At 35.6% G+C, this 20,340-nt stretch overlaps 1 protein-coding gene across 1 annotated transcript in view; it reads right to left on the bottom strand.

Annotated features, from left to right (window-relative positions):
- Window positions 1-20,340, bottom strand: part of PKHD1L1 (PKHD1 like 1) — a 158,151-nt gene that overhangs the window by 120,407 nt on the left and 17,404 nt on the right. Inside the window, exons 7-17 of the mRNA XM_042973164.1 lie at window positions 19,663-19,716; window positions 18,972-19,045; window positions 17,661-17,703; window positions 13,717-13,787; window positions 12,191-12,301; window positions 8,947-9,036; window positions 6,849-7,117; window positions 4,960-5,051; window positions 1,774-1,933; window positions 1,334-1,469; window positions 381-524 (exon numbers count right to left, since the gene is read on the bottom strand). Of these exons, the coding sequence (XP_042829098.1) occupies window positions 381-524; window positions 1,334-1,469; window positions 1,774-1,933; window positions 4,960-5,051; window positions 6,849-7,117; window positions 8,947-9,036; window positions 12,191-12,301; window positions 13,717-13,787; window positions 17,661-17,703; window positions 18,972-19,045; window positions 19,663-19,716 (1,244 nt within the window). The remainder of the gene's footprint in view (window positions 1-380; window positions 525-1,333; window positions 1,470-1,773; window positions 1,934-4,959; window positions 5,052-6,848; window positions 7,118-8,946; window positions 9,037-12,190; window positions 12,302-13,716; window positions 13,788-17,660; window positions 17,704-18,971; window positions 19,046-19,662; window positions 19,717-20,340) is intronic.

Below are 20,340 nucleotides of genomic sequence, written 5' to 3'. Positions count from 1 at the left end.
CTACCCTCCTCTCCCTCCCACCCCCCATCAACCCTCAGTTTGTTCTCAGTTTTTAAGAGTCTCTTATGCTTTGATTCTGTCTCCCAATCTAACCTCTTTTTTTTTCTTTTTTTTCCTTCCCCTCCCCCATGGGTTTCTGTTAAGTTTCTCAGGATCCACATAAGAGTAAAAACATATGGTATTTGTCTTTCTCTGTATGGCTTATTTCACTTAGCATAACACTCTCCAGTTCCATCCACGTTGCTACAAAGGGCCATATTTCATTCTTTCTCATTGCCACGTAGTATGGAGTTTTTAATTTTTTCAGTGGAGCTTTAGAGAATATAAATTTGTTTCTTAGAGAAAAATTTACAGAAGTACAAAATGAGATACATGCTTACCTCTAGTTGATATAAACGTTACCATGTAAACATAGCTTTGGGAGTTTTGTGTTCTTATTACTTGAACTGTATCTGGTTTTATAGACCAGAGGTCATTTAAAGCTGATTGCAGTATGAAGTCAGAAGCATCACCAGGTACCAAGACTTGGATGAATTAAAAAAAAAAATAAAAATAAAAAGGCAAATGATTAGGGGCCTTAATTTAAAAAAAAAAAGAAAAGAGTTGCAATCTTTCTGCACTAACCACAGCCAGCACTGATGTCTTATATTTGAATTTTTAAAGCACCCGTAGTCTGTATCATATATTATCATTTAATAAAATTGTGTTTTGAAAGTAATTTGAGTTCAATAATAGTGACTACTTCATTGGATTGTAATTTCCTAAAGATCAGGATCGTATTTTATTGTTTTAATATTCCCATGGTAATAAGCATTGTTATTACCATTGTTATTATTGTTATATAAGCTATTTGGAAAACAGTAATCACCCATTAATATTTACTTATTGAAACAATTAACAGAAATAGAAAACTTATATTTTCAGGTTTATTATAAAATATAGAGACTCAATGTTTTTGTTAACAGATAAATTAGTATCTCATAGCTTTTTTTTGAGAAATTGGAATATTTACTTCTCTGTAATGATGAATTTAATTCTTATTATCTTAACTTATCCCTGTGAGTCACAGATACATAAAATCCTTCTATGCACTTAGATATACATTTATTGTGATCATTACAAAAGAAAATGATAGTATATACCAGGAAGTTGTTTTTACTGATACCATTTTTTATCCCAGTCCAAAGGTTTTTCTTCATAATACATTTTTAGCTTCTTTGTCTAGCACACTATTAAAACAATATTTTCCATAAAGAACTAGACTAGACTAAATTTTTATAATTTCATCTCTAAATGAAGAGACATGAAATCTCCTTTATTATTTGCAACTTACCAGTTCTTTCCATGTTATAGATTAATCTATAATGGTAGTGGGAACATGAATTAGCTTCCACACATGGGCTGGTTACTGTTATCTTTTGAACTTCACTCCTTGCAGTAGTTCTTTCCCAGTTTTCCAATGTTATAACCTATTTCCCAGTTAAAGAAAAAACCTTCACTGTATAGAAAAGCACATTTAAAAAGCATGATAGTCAATTATTCAATGCTTCTTTATTGCTCTATTTTACTGCAACTGATAAAATATTTTAAAGTTTCAGTCTTATCAAATAACAGCCTCTTTCATTTATAATACAGATACTTCTAACCACAAGTCAATAATTTTCCATGACTGCTTTCCCCTCAAGTAGTATCTTCCACAGTAAAATTAATAACTGAATAGAGCTATCTTGGAACGTTAACTTTCTACAAAGCAGATCTATCTTCACAGCAAACCTGTATTTCCTGGACAATTGTCGACTGGGATCTGATAACTTGTTCTTCATTTACTGCATCTTCTGTTTGTTGCTCAGTATAGACATTTCTATACTGGTACAAGCCAACATCAACAAAGGCACTCAGTCTATACTCCTGCAGCAAGATTTCAATGTAGTACCTGAAAAATATGAAATTTTTTCCAATGAATAAAATTTCAACACTATATAAAATACCTGCCTATTAAATGATTTATGTTGTAGTATCCCTGATTTTAAATATTAAACTTTCATGGCAGTTTTTTAAAATAAAATGAATTATGTAGGGTATCTGCACTAGAGATACAGAGTTGTCCCCATTCGTGACTAATTCATTCAGTTTTGTCAATAAATATTTATTGAAAAAAGATACATTCCCCTATCCTATCCTCAAGGAGCTTAAAACAAAATTACATTGTAGATTATAATGCAAACTCCCTGGCATAAAACACAGAAGGCATACAGAGTTTAAATACTCTAATGTGTATAAGAAAATAACAGGCAAACTTAGACATATCATGTTTTGTATCTGAGTGGTTAAATGTTGTCAGGGATGGAAGTTCCTTTCTAGTTCCTTGAATAATGACTCCAGTTATAACTGGGGAAATAAAACACTGCTTCAGGAAACTATTACTGATTAGATTGATCATGGCCTCTCCAACAAGCTGGATCATCTAATTGCATGTCCAGGATAAGGCATTTGCTGACTGGCTGTTACAGGTGAGTGAAAAGCTACTGGTTACCTACTTAAATCTCAATCAATGTCACCATTGCTCCCATCTTTGGAGAGGCCAGCTGGGAGTTCCTCTAAATTGCCTCACATCGTTTAACAGATACCCTTTTGTATATGAAGAATAAATATTCACAATTCATGAAAGACTGAATGAGGGACATTTATCACCTCTCATCTTTCTAGGATGATGAGGCTCTGGGTCATCCTCCTCATAGAACTGATACAGGAGGATTCCATCAGGCTCTTGGCTGCTCTGAGAATCTGTTTGCCAGCTCTACCAAATGAATGTGGGCAATACTAAGAAGTAGGGCTCAGGGGCGCCTGGGTGGCTCAGTCGGTTGAGCGTCTGACTTCGGCTCAGGTCACGATCTCGCAGTCTGTGAGTTCGAGCCCCGCGTCGGGCTCTGGGCTGATGGCTCAGAGCCTGGAGCCTGCTTCCGATTCTGTGTCTCCCTCTCTCTCTGACCCTCCCCCATTCATGCTCTGTCTCTCTCTGTCTCAAAAATAAAATAAAAATTAAAAAAAAAATAAAAAAAAAAAAAAAGAAGTAGGGCTCAAAGAAGAACCATTAAATTCTGTACCCTGTTAGCAGCTTAAAAATATTAATTAGGCACTTTCTATGTATCACACACTAAACTGAGCACTTTATAGACATCATATTTAATCTTCACAAAATCCTGTAAAAAATATAATTCTCTTTGTTCATATGAATAACAGAGACCAAGAGAGTTTTAAAGATTAAAGGATTATTAAAAATTAGTAACTGATTCAAAGTAGAACAGGGTAATGAAAAAGAAATTCACTTAGAGATGGGGCTATATTATCTGAGTAGGATGAATTTGGCAAATGAGCAGCTACCTTTGGAAAGGTCTAGGGACCACTGTGCAATAAGCCCAGTACAGTGGCCTCAGTTTCAAAATTCACAGCCATCATTATAAGTATCAGTGTGTAAATTCCAAGCTGCCTTGCAGAAAGCAGACAGCAGATGTATTAGGGCTCACTTTCATGTAAGCTCTACGCTCCTGCCAAGCAGGTAAACTAAATGCATTTTCCACGGCCAAGGCAAAGCCTGAAAGTGTATTAACACTTAATAGCAGTAGGGATTAATTAGGTGTTCCGTTTACCCTGAATTGGCCCACTGATCCTGGTTAAAAAAGCAAGTGTTTAAGTACATAAAGAAGTGATAGTAGAAGGAGGAGGATAGAAAGAATGGAACACTTTCCCCATGTCATTATTACTAAGATTTCAGTGAGAACACTGAGCGTAATTGCTTTCAGGTACCTTTAATCCCAACCCTCTCTGTCTAGTTCCAACAGATCTTCATGGTGCTGTCAATATCTGGAAAGATGGTGTGATAGAATGAAGGGGGAAAAAAACAACAATATCCTTCCATCTAGAAGTGAAGTCTATTTCTTCACCCCCCTTGAATCTAGATTTGGCCATTTGCTTTGGCCAATAGGATATTAGCAAAAGTGATACAAGCAGAGTCTTTAAAAAGATTATGTACAGTAGGAATTTCTTTCTTCACTGCTGGAAACCCATTCACAAATTTGACAAGCCTGGGGTAGCTCTTGGGAGGCGAGAGACCATGTGGAGTGGGACATCCCAAATATCTAAGTTCCAGCCATGCCAACTGAGGCTCCTGATATATAAGTGAGGCCATCCTAGGCCATCCATCACCAACTAGAGTAGACAGAACCAAAAGAACTGCCTGGCCAATCACAAAATTGAGTTGCTTAAGTTACAAAATTTGGGGGGGCGGGGTGGTATCTTATGCACCAAAACCTAACACATACAAATGATAAATGGAAGATGATATCACGGAGTCTTTAGATCTCCGTGTAACTTAGCTACTTTGAATTTATCATGTCTTTTACCTCTTGATTTCCAGGAATCCTGTATGCCTTTTTGAATGGTATCTCATATTTGAATGAAACTCTCATTTTCTCCCTGGACTTGGCCTTTCAGCACTAAGTGATATACTCCTTAAGGGTAGGGAGTAGATTTGAATATTTTTGTATTAAATTTCCTGGCCCAATATCTAAATCAGTGAATATTAAATATATGTTAGCTGTGTTAATAATTCATGTGGTTTTATGTTTCTTCTCTAGAAATATTCAAGAGCTCAGCTTAGATGGCTGAATTGACTGAAAGGTCCTAGTAAGAAACTAAGAACAGGATCAAGTAAATTTCACAAAATTATAATTTCTGCAACAGAAATATTTAGATTTCAAATTTCCCTGGTTAAATGAATGTCAATATTCTTGGAACTACAGAAGCAATTTTTAATAAAATTATAGAGAATGACCAATTATAAATTAAGCCAATGAAATAACATCATTTCTACCAATAAAACAAATTGACAATGTTTTTAGATATAAACTTACAGTTTTTAAATACCACATAACAGTTTAATGAAAATTAAAAAAACCTTACTCTTTTCCTTTCTGAAGATGAATGTCATCTGAACTTTGTGTTGGACTGGAAAAATAATTGTTGGCATTGGAAGAATGATACGCAATCTTCACCTTATCCCAGAGAGAGAGAGAGAGAGAGAGAGAGAGAGAGAGAGAGAGAGAGAGAGAGAGAGAGGAGAACTTATTAATAAACTTTTCAGCATTTGTTTATCATTTATTATTTCTGTCAGTCCTAGAACTTTCATGAACAGAAAATGTGAAACTACATATTTTTCTTCTAAGATCTGTTATCCATGGTGAAATCCAGTGTTTAAAAATTATCAAAGTTCACTTCATACTTTCCACCCTAACATCAGAACCACTATACCATAAATACACACAAACCACAGCTTTTCCACAATTAGTACTGCGATGGAAAATAGAAAGATATATACCAGGAGGAAGGTTGATATTGTTAAATAAAACATCCTCTTGCTCTGTGGAGAAGTTTTAGGGGTTTAATCTACAAGAGATCACCAAAAGTAGGTCTGAAAGATGCCAAGGTCACTAAATGGGTCTGCATGCCAGATTGAGAAAATTCTGGGCTTCCCATCAGGAAAGATTATACTATCTTTGGAGGAAACGTGCTGAAAAGCTATGGTAAAATTAGAAGTCATATATTACAGGCAACAATTTAAATTTGTTCCTCCAGGTTGGGGGGCAATCTTGCCATGTACATGGAGTCATAAAATGTTCTTTTGATTTGGTTCATTAGTTTCACATTTATGAAAACTCCTAAAGAAATAATTAAAATGCAGACTAATTTGGGGCGCCTGGGTGGCTTGGTCGGTTAAGCGTCCGACTTCGGCTCAGGTCATGATCTCACAGCCCGTGAGTTCGAGCCCTGCGTCGGGCTCTGTGCTGACCGCTCAGAGCCTGCAGCCTGTTTCAGATTCTGTGTCTCCCTCTGTCTCTGCCCCTCCCCTGTTCATGCTCTCTTTCTGTCTCAAAAATAAATAAACGTTGAAAAAAAATTTTTTAAAAATGCAGAATAATTTAATGAACACTAATGTTCAACGTAGTATTATTTGTGGTCATGAAAAGTCAGAAGTAAACTAAAAACTTTATCCACATGCACAAAGTTATACAGGTTTAGTAAACCCATGCAATAAAACACTTTTCAGTCATTAAAAATTGTGTTGTGTAAATTATTTAATAAAATGTGAAAATATTTATATGTGACAAAAATGACTATGAAATTGGATGTGTGATCTTATGTATATAAAAAACAAAGTTGGGGTGCCTGGGTGGCTCAGTCAGTTGAGTGTCTGACTTCAGCTCAGGTCATGATCTTGCGGTTTGTGAGTTCGAGCCCCGCATCAGGCTCTGTGCTAACAGCTCAGAGCCTGCAGCCTGCTTCAGATTCTGTGTCTCCTCCTCTTTCTGTCTCTTCCTCCCATGCTCATGTTCTCTCTCTGTCTCTCAATAATAAATAAATGCTAAAAAATTTTTTTATTGAAAAAAAACCAAAATAGACACAAAAAGAAATGATAGACTTTAATGTCATGACCAAGTAACAGTGAAATAGATGTAGTAGAATAGTGAAATATTTTCACTCTTTCCCAAATTGCCTAAGTATGGTTATAATTCTTCCATAATTAAAATGATATTTAAAGGAAATATGCATGTTTTTCCCTTCCTAGAGCAAATTTAGATACAGGAAAGCATTTTTTTTTAGGCCATGGGTTTTCTATGATGACTTTATAGTTCATGTAACACATGTTAAAACAGCCAAGAACCCAATCACATGAAAATATCTCTCATAAACTTTTTAATATATGCATTGGTTTGGATTAGAATAGATGAGATACATGTAAAGGTTGCCATATCGCTTTTGTAATGTTGAATAGTATTCTGTGGCCTCCTTACCTTATCTTTTGGATGTCCAGTTTGGCTGAAATAAATGGCATAACGGTCATCACCTTTAATGTAGAATCTATAGACATCAGATTCTGGAGCCACCAAAAATCCACTGAAGCGTGCGACAAATGTATCTTGCTCCATAGGCCAGATATAGGAAGCTGAATCTACCCAACTGGCACCCATGTACCCTGGTGTTTTCTCATTGTATTCAAGTATCTCTTCAAGATGTACTGGCCTACTATTATTCCAGAGCTCAAGCTTTAGGCCTCTCCCACCTGAATGTAACAAAAAAGTATTCTCATCAGAATTTTGATGTGGTGTCTCAATGGCCCTCTATGTGGGTGGTAGTTATAGATTATTCTACTGTTATTCACATTTTTAGAGCATGCATGTTAACGAAACAATTGCACATACCTGTACATATACCTGTATCCACAGTTTAGAGTGCTGTTAAGATAGTCTACAATTTATTTATGATTACTTCATATATTTGCACCTCAGATTCTACATATGTAAAATAGGAGTGATATTACTATTTGTGTGGTTGCTATGGGGATTAGATATTAGTGCTTTACTTAAGATAATAATATAATAATTATTACCTATGACATGACTCATGTTGTTTTATATAGTTAAATCTCAAAACTTCACGGTTCAGACCATTTGATTTCAAAACCTTTGCCTGATTACTCTAACAAAAGTTACTCTACTAATGGTTTACAAGTAATCAAGGAACAGACAGTGTTGGCTTTAAGATTTGTCATTATTTGTTCTTCTTTTTGACATTACATCTGCTATGAATTCATCTCCTTCTTGGACAGAATCAGAGAGAATTATCATTAAAGTTAACCTACACTTGCCAATGTAAACTCTGTAATTAAAAGTTTTTTCCTAATCATAAGGGAGCCATCTCACTTTTTTTTTTTTTTCTCTTCCTTGAAACACAACAATCAGACACATGCCTTCTTTCAGCAGCCTTAAGCTGTTCTGGAGCGGCTGGATCTAGAAAACAAAGGCTCCTCCTCTTCAGCGGAGTTTGTTCAGAGAGAAGTTTGTGCGTCTGAAACTTCTGCACCAGCAGTGTGCTCTGATATACACAACTCTCTTTAAAGTTACCAACTGTGATTATCAAAATTCTCTTCTGAAACTGGTCATTTTTTTCTAATGTCATCCAAAACAAGGAAATTTAAGAGGCTGATAAATGTAATTTTCTTGGCTCCAAATACCAACCAGTGATACAATTATAAACCAATTTCACTTTGTGCACAAGATATGAGAAACACACCCTCAGATCCAGGCACAGCCTCTCAGTGCTATCACTGCAGATGTCACTTTGGTCACAGGCCAAAGTCTGGAAAGAATTTTGAGTCCCCTTTCTCCCATCCCATTATCACTCTTAAAACATTCCAGACAAGTAAGGATTTAACCTCTCCCATTTATTTTTTAACCACAGAAAGGCATTTATACAATCTCCATGTAGCCTGAACCAACATTTAGTAATCTCATTTAATTTTAAATAAACTCACCACTGAACTCATTCAATAGAGATGTATTGTTTTCAGTAGGGTGTCTGAGGAATTTAGGCATGGTGCAGCTTTGATGCAGCTATTTTAATGCAAATATTTCCTGATCCAAAAACTAGGAAGAAATTTATTATAATTCTCACCACAAATTCTAAATAGTTCAAATATTTTTTGTTACTAATTGTTATGGGCTGAATATTTGTATCCCTTCCAAAACTTGTATAATGAAACCTAATGCCCAATGTGATGTTATTAGCAGGGGGGGCCTTTGGGAGGTTGTTTAGGTCATGAGATTGGACCTAATCTCATAAATGGGATTAGAGTCCTTATAACAGAGGCCCCACAGAGCTCTCTAGACCCAGGAAGGTGCCATCTATGAGGAGGCAGGCCTTCATCCAATCTGCTGGTACCATGATCTGGGACTTCCCAGCCTCCAGAGCTGTAAGATACACATGTTGGTTGTTTATATGCTACCTGGTCTATGGTGTTCTGTTTTAGCAGCCTGAATGTACTAAAGCCCTAATGATATATGTCTTCTTACATAAATGCAGAAATGGCTGTTCTCTCTTCTGGTAACTTACCTGGATATACAGTTCTGAGAACATCAGGTTTAGGGGGTGTCTTGCAGCATATGCTATTTTCTGTGACATTCAAAATATCACAGGCTTGGCCTAGAAAGAAGCAAGGTGTAAAGCTATTACTACAGAGCTCCATAATGTAAATCACAATCAGCTTATCTTGAAATACTTTTTTGATAAAAACCAAGTTGCATAAGCAAAGAAACAAAGCTGGGGTTCTTCATTTCCTTTATATGTTCTCCATGAAAGCTTATCACTCATTAATTGTCATACTTTTACATGGTAATGTTTTCCTGGCAAAACATCACAAGCCCGAGTTAGAAAATTTTGTAATTTCTGAGAAACAAATTTTTAAAAAATGATAAAACTATGTCACTGTAAGAGATTTCACTCTGAGTCCAAAGTGAAGCTTTCTATTTTGTCTCCTACAGAAAAGGTGCTGAATAAACTCATGATGTTCAGAATCTGCAATAGCAGATGATCCCAGCCCTCTTAGGTAAGATAAATAAATAAAATGGCCCTATAGTCCAAGTTCTCCAAATGAAAACAACAGAGATAATAATTTGTAAATGGTATTTTCACAGGCAGACTGAAACCAAAACAGACAGGGTCTAAATGAGGATGATTATACTTATACAAAAGCACAATTTGAATTGAACAAAGAGTCTATGGTTTAGACTTCCAAGTGTCCCTCACAGTCAGAGCCTAATGTAAGGTGAGTCCATTAAGTATTTACTGACATGGGAATCACAGCCCATGAAAAGTGAGGCAAGGGTTAGCAAATGGAGGAAGGTATCTTTTCCAAGTCTTGCCTGGTGGCCCGGAAAACATACTTCAACACTACCTGTCATGATTTTGAACGCTCTGTGAATGCAAGGTAATTGAACTAGAAAACAGTGCATTTGAACAGTATATTAAACCAACTTAGCCCATTTTGTTTGGAGCAAGGGAAAGATACATAAACAAATCATTATTTTCAAGAAATTACTGACGATTTCTCAACACCCAAAAAATGAACAATCCAATTAAAAAGTGGGCAGAAGACACAAATAGACACTTTTCCAAAGAAGACACACAAATGGCCAAAAGACCAATGAAAAGATGCTCAACATCATTCATCAGCAGCGAAATACAAATCAAAACTACAATGAAATATCACCTCACACCTGTCAAATGGCTAAAATCAACAACACAAGAAACAGCTATTGGCAAGGATGTGGAGAAAGGGGAAACCTCTTGCACTGTTGGTGGGAATGCAAATTGATGCAGCTACTCTGGAAAACAGAACAAGATTCCTCAAAATGTTAAAAAAAAATTATCCTATGATCCAGCAATTGCACTACTAGGTACTTACCCAAAGAATACAAAAATACTAATTCAAAGGGATACATGCACCCCAATGTTTATATCAGCATTATCTACAATAGCCAAATTATGGAAACAGACCAAGTGTCCATCAAGTGATGAAAAGATAAAGTAGAGATGGTATACACACACACACACACACGCACACACACACACACACACAATGGAATATTACCCAGCCATAAAAAGAATGAAATCTTGTCATTTGGAATGACGCGGATGAAGCTAGAGAGTATTATGCTAAGCAAAATAAGTCAGAGAAAAACAAATACCATATAATTTCACTCATATGTGGAATTTAAGAGAAAAACCACCAAGCAAAGGGAAAACAGAGAGAGAGAGAGAGAGAGAGAGAGAGAGAGAGAGAGAGAGAGAGAGGCAAACCAAGAAACAGACTCTTAACTATTGAAAACAAGCTGATGGTTACCAGAGGAGAGGTGGATGGGGGATGGATTAAATAGTTGATGGGGATTAAGGCATGCACTTGTTGGAATGAGCACTGGGTGTTGTATGGAAACCAATTTGACAATAAATTATATTTAAAAAAATGCAAAAAAACCCCACCTTTTAAAAAAAGTAACAAGTTAAAAGAAAAAGGAATTACTGAGGATTTAAAATCTTAAACCTGGTTGCCACATTAATGGCAATGAAGTACCATAAAAATTTAGCATGCTATAGTTATATTTGTATGTCAACTGTATCACAATATCAGATCCTAAAACACAGTATATAAATTAAAAATATTTTATGTTCTTGGTTTTAATATTTGAAACATTTATATATAAACTTCAAAATAACATACATGATATTTAAAAATCTTATTGCCTCAGTTTTAATATTTATGCAGGTGACCAGTAAGGATTCATAGAGATAGAGATATAAATGTTAGATGAGGTTATTTTATATTAATTTCTTTTCTTCAAATCACATTTTGGTTGGCTCATGGGTATATTCCTTACAAGTAGAAAGTACCATGGCAGAGGGCTGTATCAGAAAAAGTATGTACCCAATTGCATGGGCAGACATGTAGTCCTCTGCTCATCAAGGTAGGTAAGATCATTATGACCAAGTGGGCAGATCCCCTCTATTACATTCATCCTCTATCTCCTTTTGAGCTACACAGCTCCCTGCCTTGAACTGGTCTCAACCAGACAGACACATAAAAATGATGTATAACGAGAGAACCAAGCCCTATGTACATTTGTAAAGATAGAACACATTCATGCTCTTTCCAGAGCCAACATCATCAGTGATTCCTGATGTCCAGATAAAACACAGTCAGTGAAAAGGGAATGAGAAGAGTATCCCCATGTACTTTACATTTCCCCATAACCAACCCCCTGAGAATTATACAACAGTTCAAGAAAGGCATTTAAAAGTTTGCTAAATAGAGGGTATATGTGTCTCAAAGTATGGTGGGGAATTTGTGGATGGCAACTACGATGCTCCCACACAATGTCCTTTGGTGATGAACTCAGAGCCCAAGTCCTGGTCAGGTAAGGCTGCAAGAAATAGCCCTCACTGAAAAGTAGCAATGGGAAAAGTATCAAGCCCCAAAACCAAATGCCCATGTGAAAATACTCAGCTTTAAAAGTAAGACATTAAGGGGGTGCCTGGGCAGCCCAGTCAGTTAAGTGTCCAACTCTGGGTTTCTACTCAGGTCATGATGTCACAGTTCTGCTGACAACGCAGAGCCTGCTTGGGATTCTTTCTCTCTCTCTCCCCCTCCCTGGCTCAAGCTCGCGCTCTCTCTCAAAATAAATAAATAAACTTAAATAAATGTAAGACATTAATTGAAAAAAGACTATTATTCTGCTTACAAATTATTTAAAAGCCAGGATCTATTCTTATAATGTAATATATTAAAAGTCATAAAAAATACCTCCAACTAGAACTCTGACTGGGAAATCTGTCTGATCAAAGAATCGTCCACTTATTGTTAGCATGGTGCCACCTTGAATGCTTCCTCGTGATGGGGAAATCATAGTGACCTCTGGAGAGAGGGAGGAGAAACACATTAAATAAAATTTCATGAACATTACACATAAACCCAAATGCTTGAGTTTTATAAATTTTCTAGATTACCTAGCCTTGGCACATAGCACAGCACAGGCACTGAATTACTAAATGAATGAATTAAATGTTTCAATTTGGTCTCTGGTGCAACCCTGCAAAAAGGACAATTAATATGGCTCTCACAGAGACCTACATCTCGTGGGAACCAGTCTTTAGTGCTGACTGGTACTAAAGAGATACTGGTAATGGAGGATGCAGAAATTAAGGAAAACCTGGGCTGAGCAGAGTTGTTTGATTCAAACAAAGAAAAAACACAGGAAGGCGAGAGAACAGCCTCTTTACCCCTATGCTCTTAAATAATAAGTTTTTCTTCTATTTCTGGGCCAACATCTTATATTTGTATTTTTCTTATATGGTAATGCATTAACTATGATTGGAAGTCTTCTGGCTTCATATATAAAAATTTTAGGTACATTAGTAAAACAGCCAGTGCATGATATATGGTAGATTCTTATTGAAATTTATTCTTATTAGTTCTATCTATCAAAGTTCTTTGTATTTTTACATGTGAGTTTCACATTAAATAGAAAAGTCCAGGATATGTCATATGTGATTGATTCCAAGACACTTTTCTTCACGTTTGAACATCTCTGAAATCTGAATGTGCCATTCCATCAATCACTCCTGACCTGGAATGAAGTGTAATTCTTCCAGGAGGGTTTGTGTTTGCTTTTGACACTCTCCTAGGAGTCTACCAACCTGAGATTTCTGTAAATTACAATAAATTATAATCTGCTTGAGGATTCTTTTGGACCATACCGAGACCATAAATCTGAGAGTACTGCCTCGTAGATTAAACTGACAGTGGAGAATTTTTTTTCCTCCCTCAACCCACAGCCCAAGCAGAGACATGCAAATTTCTCTTCTGTCTTTCCCTTGGTTTTTCAACCTTCTATTTAAAATATAGTTTTCAGGGGTGCCTGGGTAGCTTAGTCCATTAACCGTCCAATTTCAGCTCAGGTCATGATCTCACGGTTCGTGAGTTCAAGCCCCACGTTGGCTCTGTGCTGAGCCTGAAGCCTGCTTCAGATTCTGTGTCTCCATCTCTCTCTGACCCTCCTCCTCCACTCACATTCTCTCTCCCTGCCTCAAAAATAAATAAATATTAAAATATAGTTTTCAGGGACTTAGCTTAATGTCAGGGCTTCCTATTAGGCTCCCCATCTTGTGTGCTTTTCCTTTCTTAGCAATACATAAATTAATATAGTACCCTTAAATCATTATTATCTTCGATTTGATGAAAGCACACATATCCCCCTTCTGTCTCTCTCATTCTTTCTCTCTGTCACACACACACATACACACACACACACACACACACAGGTCACATACCTGCATATGTTTGAAACATTGAAATTTTATTTAGAGAAGAAACAAAATATGCCATTTTTTGTGGGAAACTCCTGTGTAAAAAAAAAAAGTAAAAATCCTTACTTTAAAATAAACTTTACTTTAGGAAAATGTTATTTTTTTAGTGATATAAATCATGTCATAATTTGCAAAAGAGCTGGACAGAACATTTTGGGAAGATAAAAATTGTTCTATATCTTGATGTACTTATTGGTTACATAAATATAACAGTATACAAATCAAGTAGTCATCTGCCAGAACTTACTAAACTGCACACTTAAATTATGTACATTTTATTATATGCAAATTATACCTCAGTAAAGAATTCATATTAATGTAAAAAAATAGGATCACCCTTCATGCAGGCTCTTGTGTTGACGGCCCTTGTCTCTCCTCTCTTATAACCCATTTGACAACAGAGTAACTAACATTACTGAACACTTATCAGATATCATGCTAAGGTTTTTAAGCTTTTAATCTAAGATTTTTTAAGCTTTAAACTTATTATGCCATTTTATCCTTACATTAACCCCATGAGGTAGGTACAAGTCAGAGAATCTACTTCTGTTACTCAAAATCACATGGGGAGTAAGTGGTAGAAATAGAATTTGAAGTCAGGCAAGTTGAGTCCTGACCTCTGGCTCCTATCCTGTATCCTACACAGTTCTCTTCTCCTGCCACTCACTAATCTGCATGAAAGCACAATGAATGAAAGCAGGTTAACAGTAACGCACCAGAGTTAAGTCACCCTTCACAAACATAGAACTTATTCACATTTTTTGACAGACATAAGATTTGCACTTTCATAGCCTGGAGAGCATGGACGGTAAGGAATCTGATCCTAGAAATTAAATGCTGTTCCCTTAATTACCTCAATGTAATTCATAATTAGAGAAGTTAAGAAATTCAAGTATTAAGACTGAAAGCCCATTCATTATATTTCTAACACACCAAACTAGAATCTAAAAGGATAAGGCAAATCTTGTGGTTGAGACCAGCAGTGAACTACAAATCTGACCCAAGCACTATGATCCACATTTGCAAGACTAAAGGGTCTCTGCAAATACTGAATGCTAAATTAGTTATTTAAGAAGTTCATACTGGATTCATGTTTGTATGCTATAAGCCTTTCAATTGATTTCTCAAAGATCTGAAATGATGCCAGCTCCAAAAATATTGTCTGTGGCCAGATCCTGCATCTGAAAAATTAACCCTGCTTCTTAAGTTGGTGGGAAAATTGCCTCCTGAAATAAAATTTGAATGTAATTTATTTGGTATGACACTGAGGTGATTTTCACTAATTCATTGATAATGACTAGGCATTTCTCAATTAAGGCAGCCTCATCTGAACCTTATCAGTTTGGAACAGCTGTTGTTTGAACTTGGGGTAATAGAGGAGAGAAGGTGAACTATTAAAAGAAATAGAGAATGGAAGCCACGATGGTCTTTAATTGGTTCATTTGATATTCAGGAAGACTCCTGAAATTTGTAAAATATGGATTTTTTAATTTATAAAATGATTTAACTTTTTAATGCCATGTAATCATAAAACTGGGCTTTTAAAAAGTATATGCCATATTTTTACCAGTTATCTTAAAGTCCTAAGATTGTTTTATATAGAAACACAGTTTCCTCAATTCTGAGACATTAATGCAAAAGAAAAGCTACTGGCTTTAAAAAAAAAAAAGGAATTATACACCAAGATCACAGAATCAACTATTTTAAGCAATATTTTTGCCTATATTATGTGCAAATTTGCTGGCTTTTTAAAATTGAAAGTTTCAGGGCATGTTAATGCAACATGCTGATTTATATATACTTATCAATCACATTCAAGCTTGATCACTCAAACCTATTTTTAGATAATTATTTCTCTGAGAAATCTATGATGGATTTGGTAATTAATACCTTTCACACAGACTCAGAACTAAGAATTCATCTTTTTCACCTGAAGAAGAATGACAGTGGCATTAAAAAAAAGCAAATACGTTTCAAGAAATCATTTAAAACTCCGTAATTACTGCTTCTAACATGATTTTCTAATTTTTTCAATAAAATCCTATTGCCTATATACATATGTAGGTACTGTCCCTGCTGAAAAAAAAAGCTGGTAAATCATGGGACACTATGTCATTTGCCCCATGGAAATCACAACAGTGAGTCATAGTACCATTTACATGCCATCCACTATGGTCTGCCCTTGAATAATATTCTTCATGGTTTTGGTCCAGTCTATATTGGTCTATAATAAAGTATGCAATCCAATCATCACTTTGTTATAAACCTATTCCTTCTGGATGTCTGGAACCAGATGATCCTCAAATACAATGATTATGGATTTGGTCTCACCAACTCAATTACGGTTCTATGCATGAAAGGATCAAACATCATCCTTATTTTGCAGTCTGTGAGGAATAACACCTACTTTGATTGTAATATTGCCATTCTTTTCAATCTTTTTCATCTTTTTTCAATCTTTTCTAATCATTCATCTCTCTTCAGAAACAAAAAAGAAATCAAAAGACTTATCCTATTATTGATCTACTACAGCTATGTTAGTATTGGATGGCTTGATAGTATGATTTATTTGGATTTCTGTTAACTGGCTCATTTTCTCATTGGAAGACACTATGATACATTGGGCAGAATAATTCATTTAGGTTTGGCACATCTTGGTCCTGCCCATAAAAGGCCATTAGCATGCCCCAGTTAGTGTGACAGCCAACAAATGTCCCACACATTTACAAATGCACAGAGAGGTGGGGTAATCCTGCCATGGTCAAAGAATTCTGGATCAGGATGTTACGTAGTGATCCAATGGTGGTTCTATGGCTGTAACCCTCCACCACTCTTTGCAGAGCACTGGAACGGAATGCTCAGAGGCTGGAGTTAAGCTGTGTGGGTTCACATTCCAGCACTCCTTCCAACTGGCTGAATATCCGTGGGCAAATTACTCCACATTCCTGAGCCTCATTGTTCCCAGTGTGCAACACAGGGGAGATGGTAACACTCAATTTCATAGGTTCTTTGGGAGAATTCAACTAGACAATATATGTAAAGTGCTTAGTACCATGCCTGCGACTAAATGTTCTTTATTATCTGTAATATGAGGTTTGCAACATGTGTTGAGATTTGCATATTCTGATATTTCTATAAACATATGGTAGTCTTTCTTAGTGAAATTAGGATGTAGGATATCTACATATAACTCCCTTTCTCCAATTTGTGCCTCAGACACAGCCTTTCAGCTGTTGGGAAATCTAGCATTACCTAAAACAACAAGCAAATCTTTGACTGTGATACTGAAAAGGGTTCTTTTAGGTCTTACAGCTTTTCTGACTTAATTGTAATTCTTTTGATAACCGAATAGTTCAGTTTTGATGTGAACTAATGTTAAGAGTAAACAAAATCTTGATTGATTCCAAGATGACTTCTAGCTTTATAAAAAATCATGATTATAAGTGATTAACATTGGTGCTAAGATGGACAATTGAGAGCTGTAACTGCCATCTTTCATCACTCTGTATGTCTTGATGCTTTAAATGAATACCTTTATGCGATAATATTAACTGTGGGATTTTATTTACTCTTACATTAGTTCACATCAAAACTGAACTATTCAGTTATCAAAAGAATTACAATTAAGTCAGAAAAGCCGTAAGACATAAAAGAACCCTTTTCAATATCACAAACAAAGATTTATTTTGTTGTTTTAGGTAATGCCAGATTTCCCAACAGTTGAAAGGCTGTGTCTGAGATACAAACTGGAGAAAGGGAGTTACGGACCCCTTAAACATTAATTTGGGAGAAGAAAGTGATTAGCCGTTCTTTAATCTCTGGATCTATAGCACAAAGTAAATATATACTTTTATTTTATTTACCCAGTTGACTCAATTATGAAAATTATTATTTACAAAATGACCTACCTTCCATAATCACTATCCAAGATGAAGCTGACATTGTGATGACCTGGAATTAATTAAAATACACAATCAATTAAATTCCCAATCACAGGAGAACAATAACTATACATTATAAAGCTGATTTAAAACCAAAGTAAAGACATTTAAAATTAAAACTGTAATTACACAACCATTTATTAATCCTCAAAGACATTATCTGAAAGAAGTATTTTAAAATATACACACTAAGATGTCTCAAAATTGTAACTAGAGGGGTGCCTGAGAGGCTCAGTCGGTTAAGTGTCTGTCCTCAGTTCAGGTCATGATCTCATGGTTCGTGAGTTCGAGCCCCACATCAGGCTCTCTGCTGTCAGCACAGAGCCTGCTTCAGATCTTCTGTCCCCCTCTCTCTCTGCCTGTGCCCCACTCACACACTTTCTCTCTCTTAAAAATAAATAAACTTAATTTTTTTAAAAATATAACTAGAAAAACCTGACGAAATATAATAATGAATGAAGGATGATAAAAGAACATATGCATAACCATATACCCCTCAAATTTCCTTGATTCATTCAACAGCTATTTATTTGGGGGAGACACTCTGCTAGGGAGATGAGAGACGCAGGGTGAGCTCTCGGTTCTCCAAACTGAGCATATTGTGCAGTAGAGGAAAGAGCCAAGCGCAATGACACAGAGAGCTAAAAATTGTGATAAAGCTATCAAAGAGAAGGAGAGTGAACTTTGAGAGTGGAAGGCAGGGCATCAGTGAAGGCTGTTTTGAAGACATGACATTTTATCGGAAATTCTCAAGATGGGAGGAGGCTTGTTAAGGCTCTGAGACAGAATGAAGTAAAGCTCATTCTAGAACTAAAGATTATAATGGATGCTAGCTGAACCTACTGTGGCAATCATTTCACAATATGTGAGTATCAAGCCATCAAGTTGTATGCCTTAAACTTACATAGTGATCTATGTCGATATAAAACTGGAAAAAAAGAACTGAAAGATTTATGTGCCTGGAGTACATAGACCAAGGGGGAAAAAAAACAACATAAAAATTAAGGCTAAAGGGAAAACAGCTAAATTAGTAATGGAATTTTCTGGATGACAGAAGAATAAAAAAAAAGAAATCTGAAGAAGTTTACCCTCAATGTAAACCTTAGGAAAAAGGTAATTTATACATGCCTACATGAAACTGAAAAGAAGCCAAGGTAAAGAGGAAATGTTGAAAAGAAAGGGATGAAGGGGCAGGGGAGGTCTAAGAGAATATGAAACAAGGAAACAGAGTCAGTCAGGCATTTCTGAGAATTATGAAGAATGATGATCAACATTTACCAATATAGGTTCCAGTCGTCTTACAAATCATAGAACCCATGTCTCCATTTGGATGATCTAGTTTTAGACCATACCTAATAAAATATATATGTTAATTACAAAGTTTAGATTGAGAATAGAGTTCTTAAATACTGTATTTCCCTTAAGTATCTATATAATAAAGATCCATTTATTGCCAAATAAATAATAAAATAAAATAAAGTAAAATAAAATAAAATAACTGTGTTTCCTTGAAAACATCTTATGGACTTTAGAATATCTCAGGACAGAAACTGTTGCTACAACAAAAATTTCTGTAAAATGAAAATATTTCCCAGCCTTGGTTGAAGATACTTGAATAGAGCTTCAGTTTATAATTATTTTGTAGTTAACTTGGCTATCCCCATTGATATTCCTTTTAAATATTTTTAAATACTACCAAATGAAATAGTCATTTGACACAGATATTTCTCAAAATATCCTAAAACATACTAATCTAAATAGTCGTTCATATCATACTGTACTGGAGACAATAGGGGATATCAGGTTACATCTAACTATATAAATGACTGCTGATTTACCATACAAAATATTATAATTTTAACTGTATTTTAGAGTATTCAACTATACAGTATTGCTAGATATTACTATTTACACTGGCATGTTTATACCTACTATTCATATTCTAAATAAAATTATTTGAATTACTTACAAATTATCAGATTGTGGTATGAGAAGCTCACAGGGCATTCCTCCAATATAAACTCTGTATAAATATTTTATTGGAAAAGATCAAGTTATGTTTAGTAAGTCATTTCAAAATGCTCTCCTCCGACTAAGCTCGCTGACACCTTATATTTTTCTCACAATCACTTATTATTATCCATCGCTCATTCATTCAACAAACACCTATTGTACATCTATTATGTTGCAGTCTCTGCTGTAGATACTGGCACACATCAGGGAATAAAACAAAAATCTTGCCCTTGTGGGACTGACATTCTAACTGGGAAAGACCTGATAACAAACATGATAATCATAATACATTTGGTGTGTTAGAAAGTTATAATACCACAGGAACAGAAAATGTGGAAACAGATAATGGGAACTCTTCCATCAGAAGTTCAATTAAGTCAAATACAAAACAGAATTTTGTGTTTTGTAATACAAAGTATGTTCCTTTAATTCCTACAGGTAGGAATTACACAAGGTCCACAGCAGAAACCCCACAGAGTAATCAGGATTAAAAGAAGAACTAACATCCTCAATGCCACTGGAATGGAAAAAAAAAGCTGAGAAGAGGCAGGGTTAGGCTTGAGGGAAACATCTGCCTGTGCATTTCCCTAGATGACCAGGTCAACCTACTGCTTTAAGGATGACAGACCCCGAT

Source organism: Panthera tigris, chromosome F2 (genome assembly GCF_018350195.1).
Source record: "Panthera tigris isolate Pti1 chromosome F2, P.tigris_Pti1_mat1.1, whole genome shotgun sequence".
In the NCBI taxonomy this organism is placed as follows: Eukaryota; Metazoa; Chordata; class Mammalia; order Carnivora; family Felidae; genus Panthera; species Panthera tigris.
This window is presented reverse-complemented; position numbering and strand designations above follow the sequence as displayed.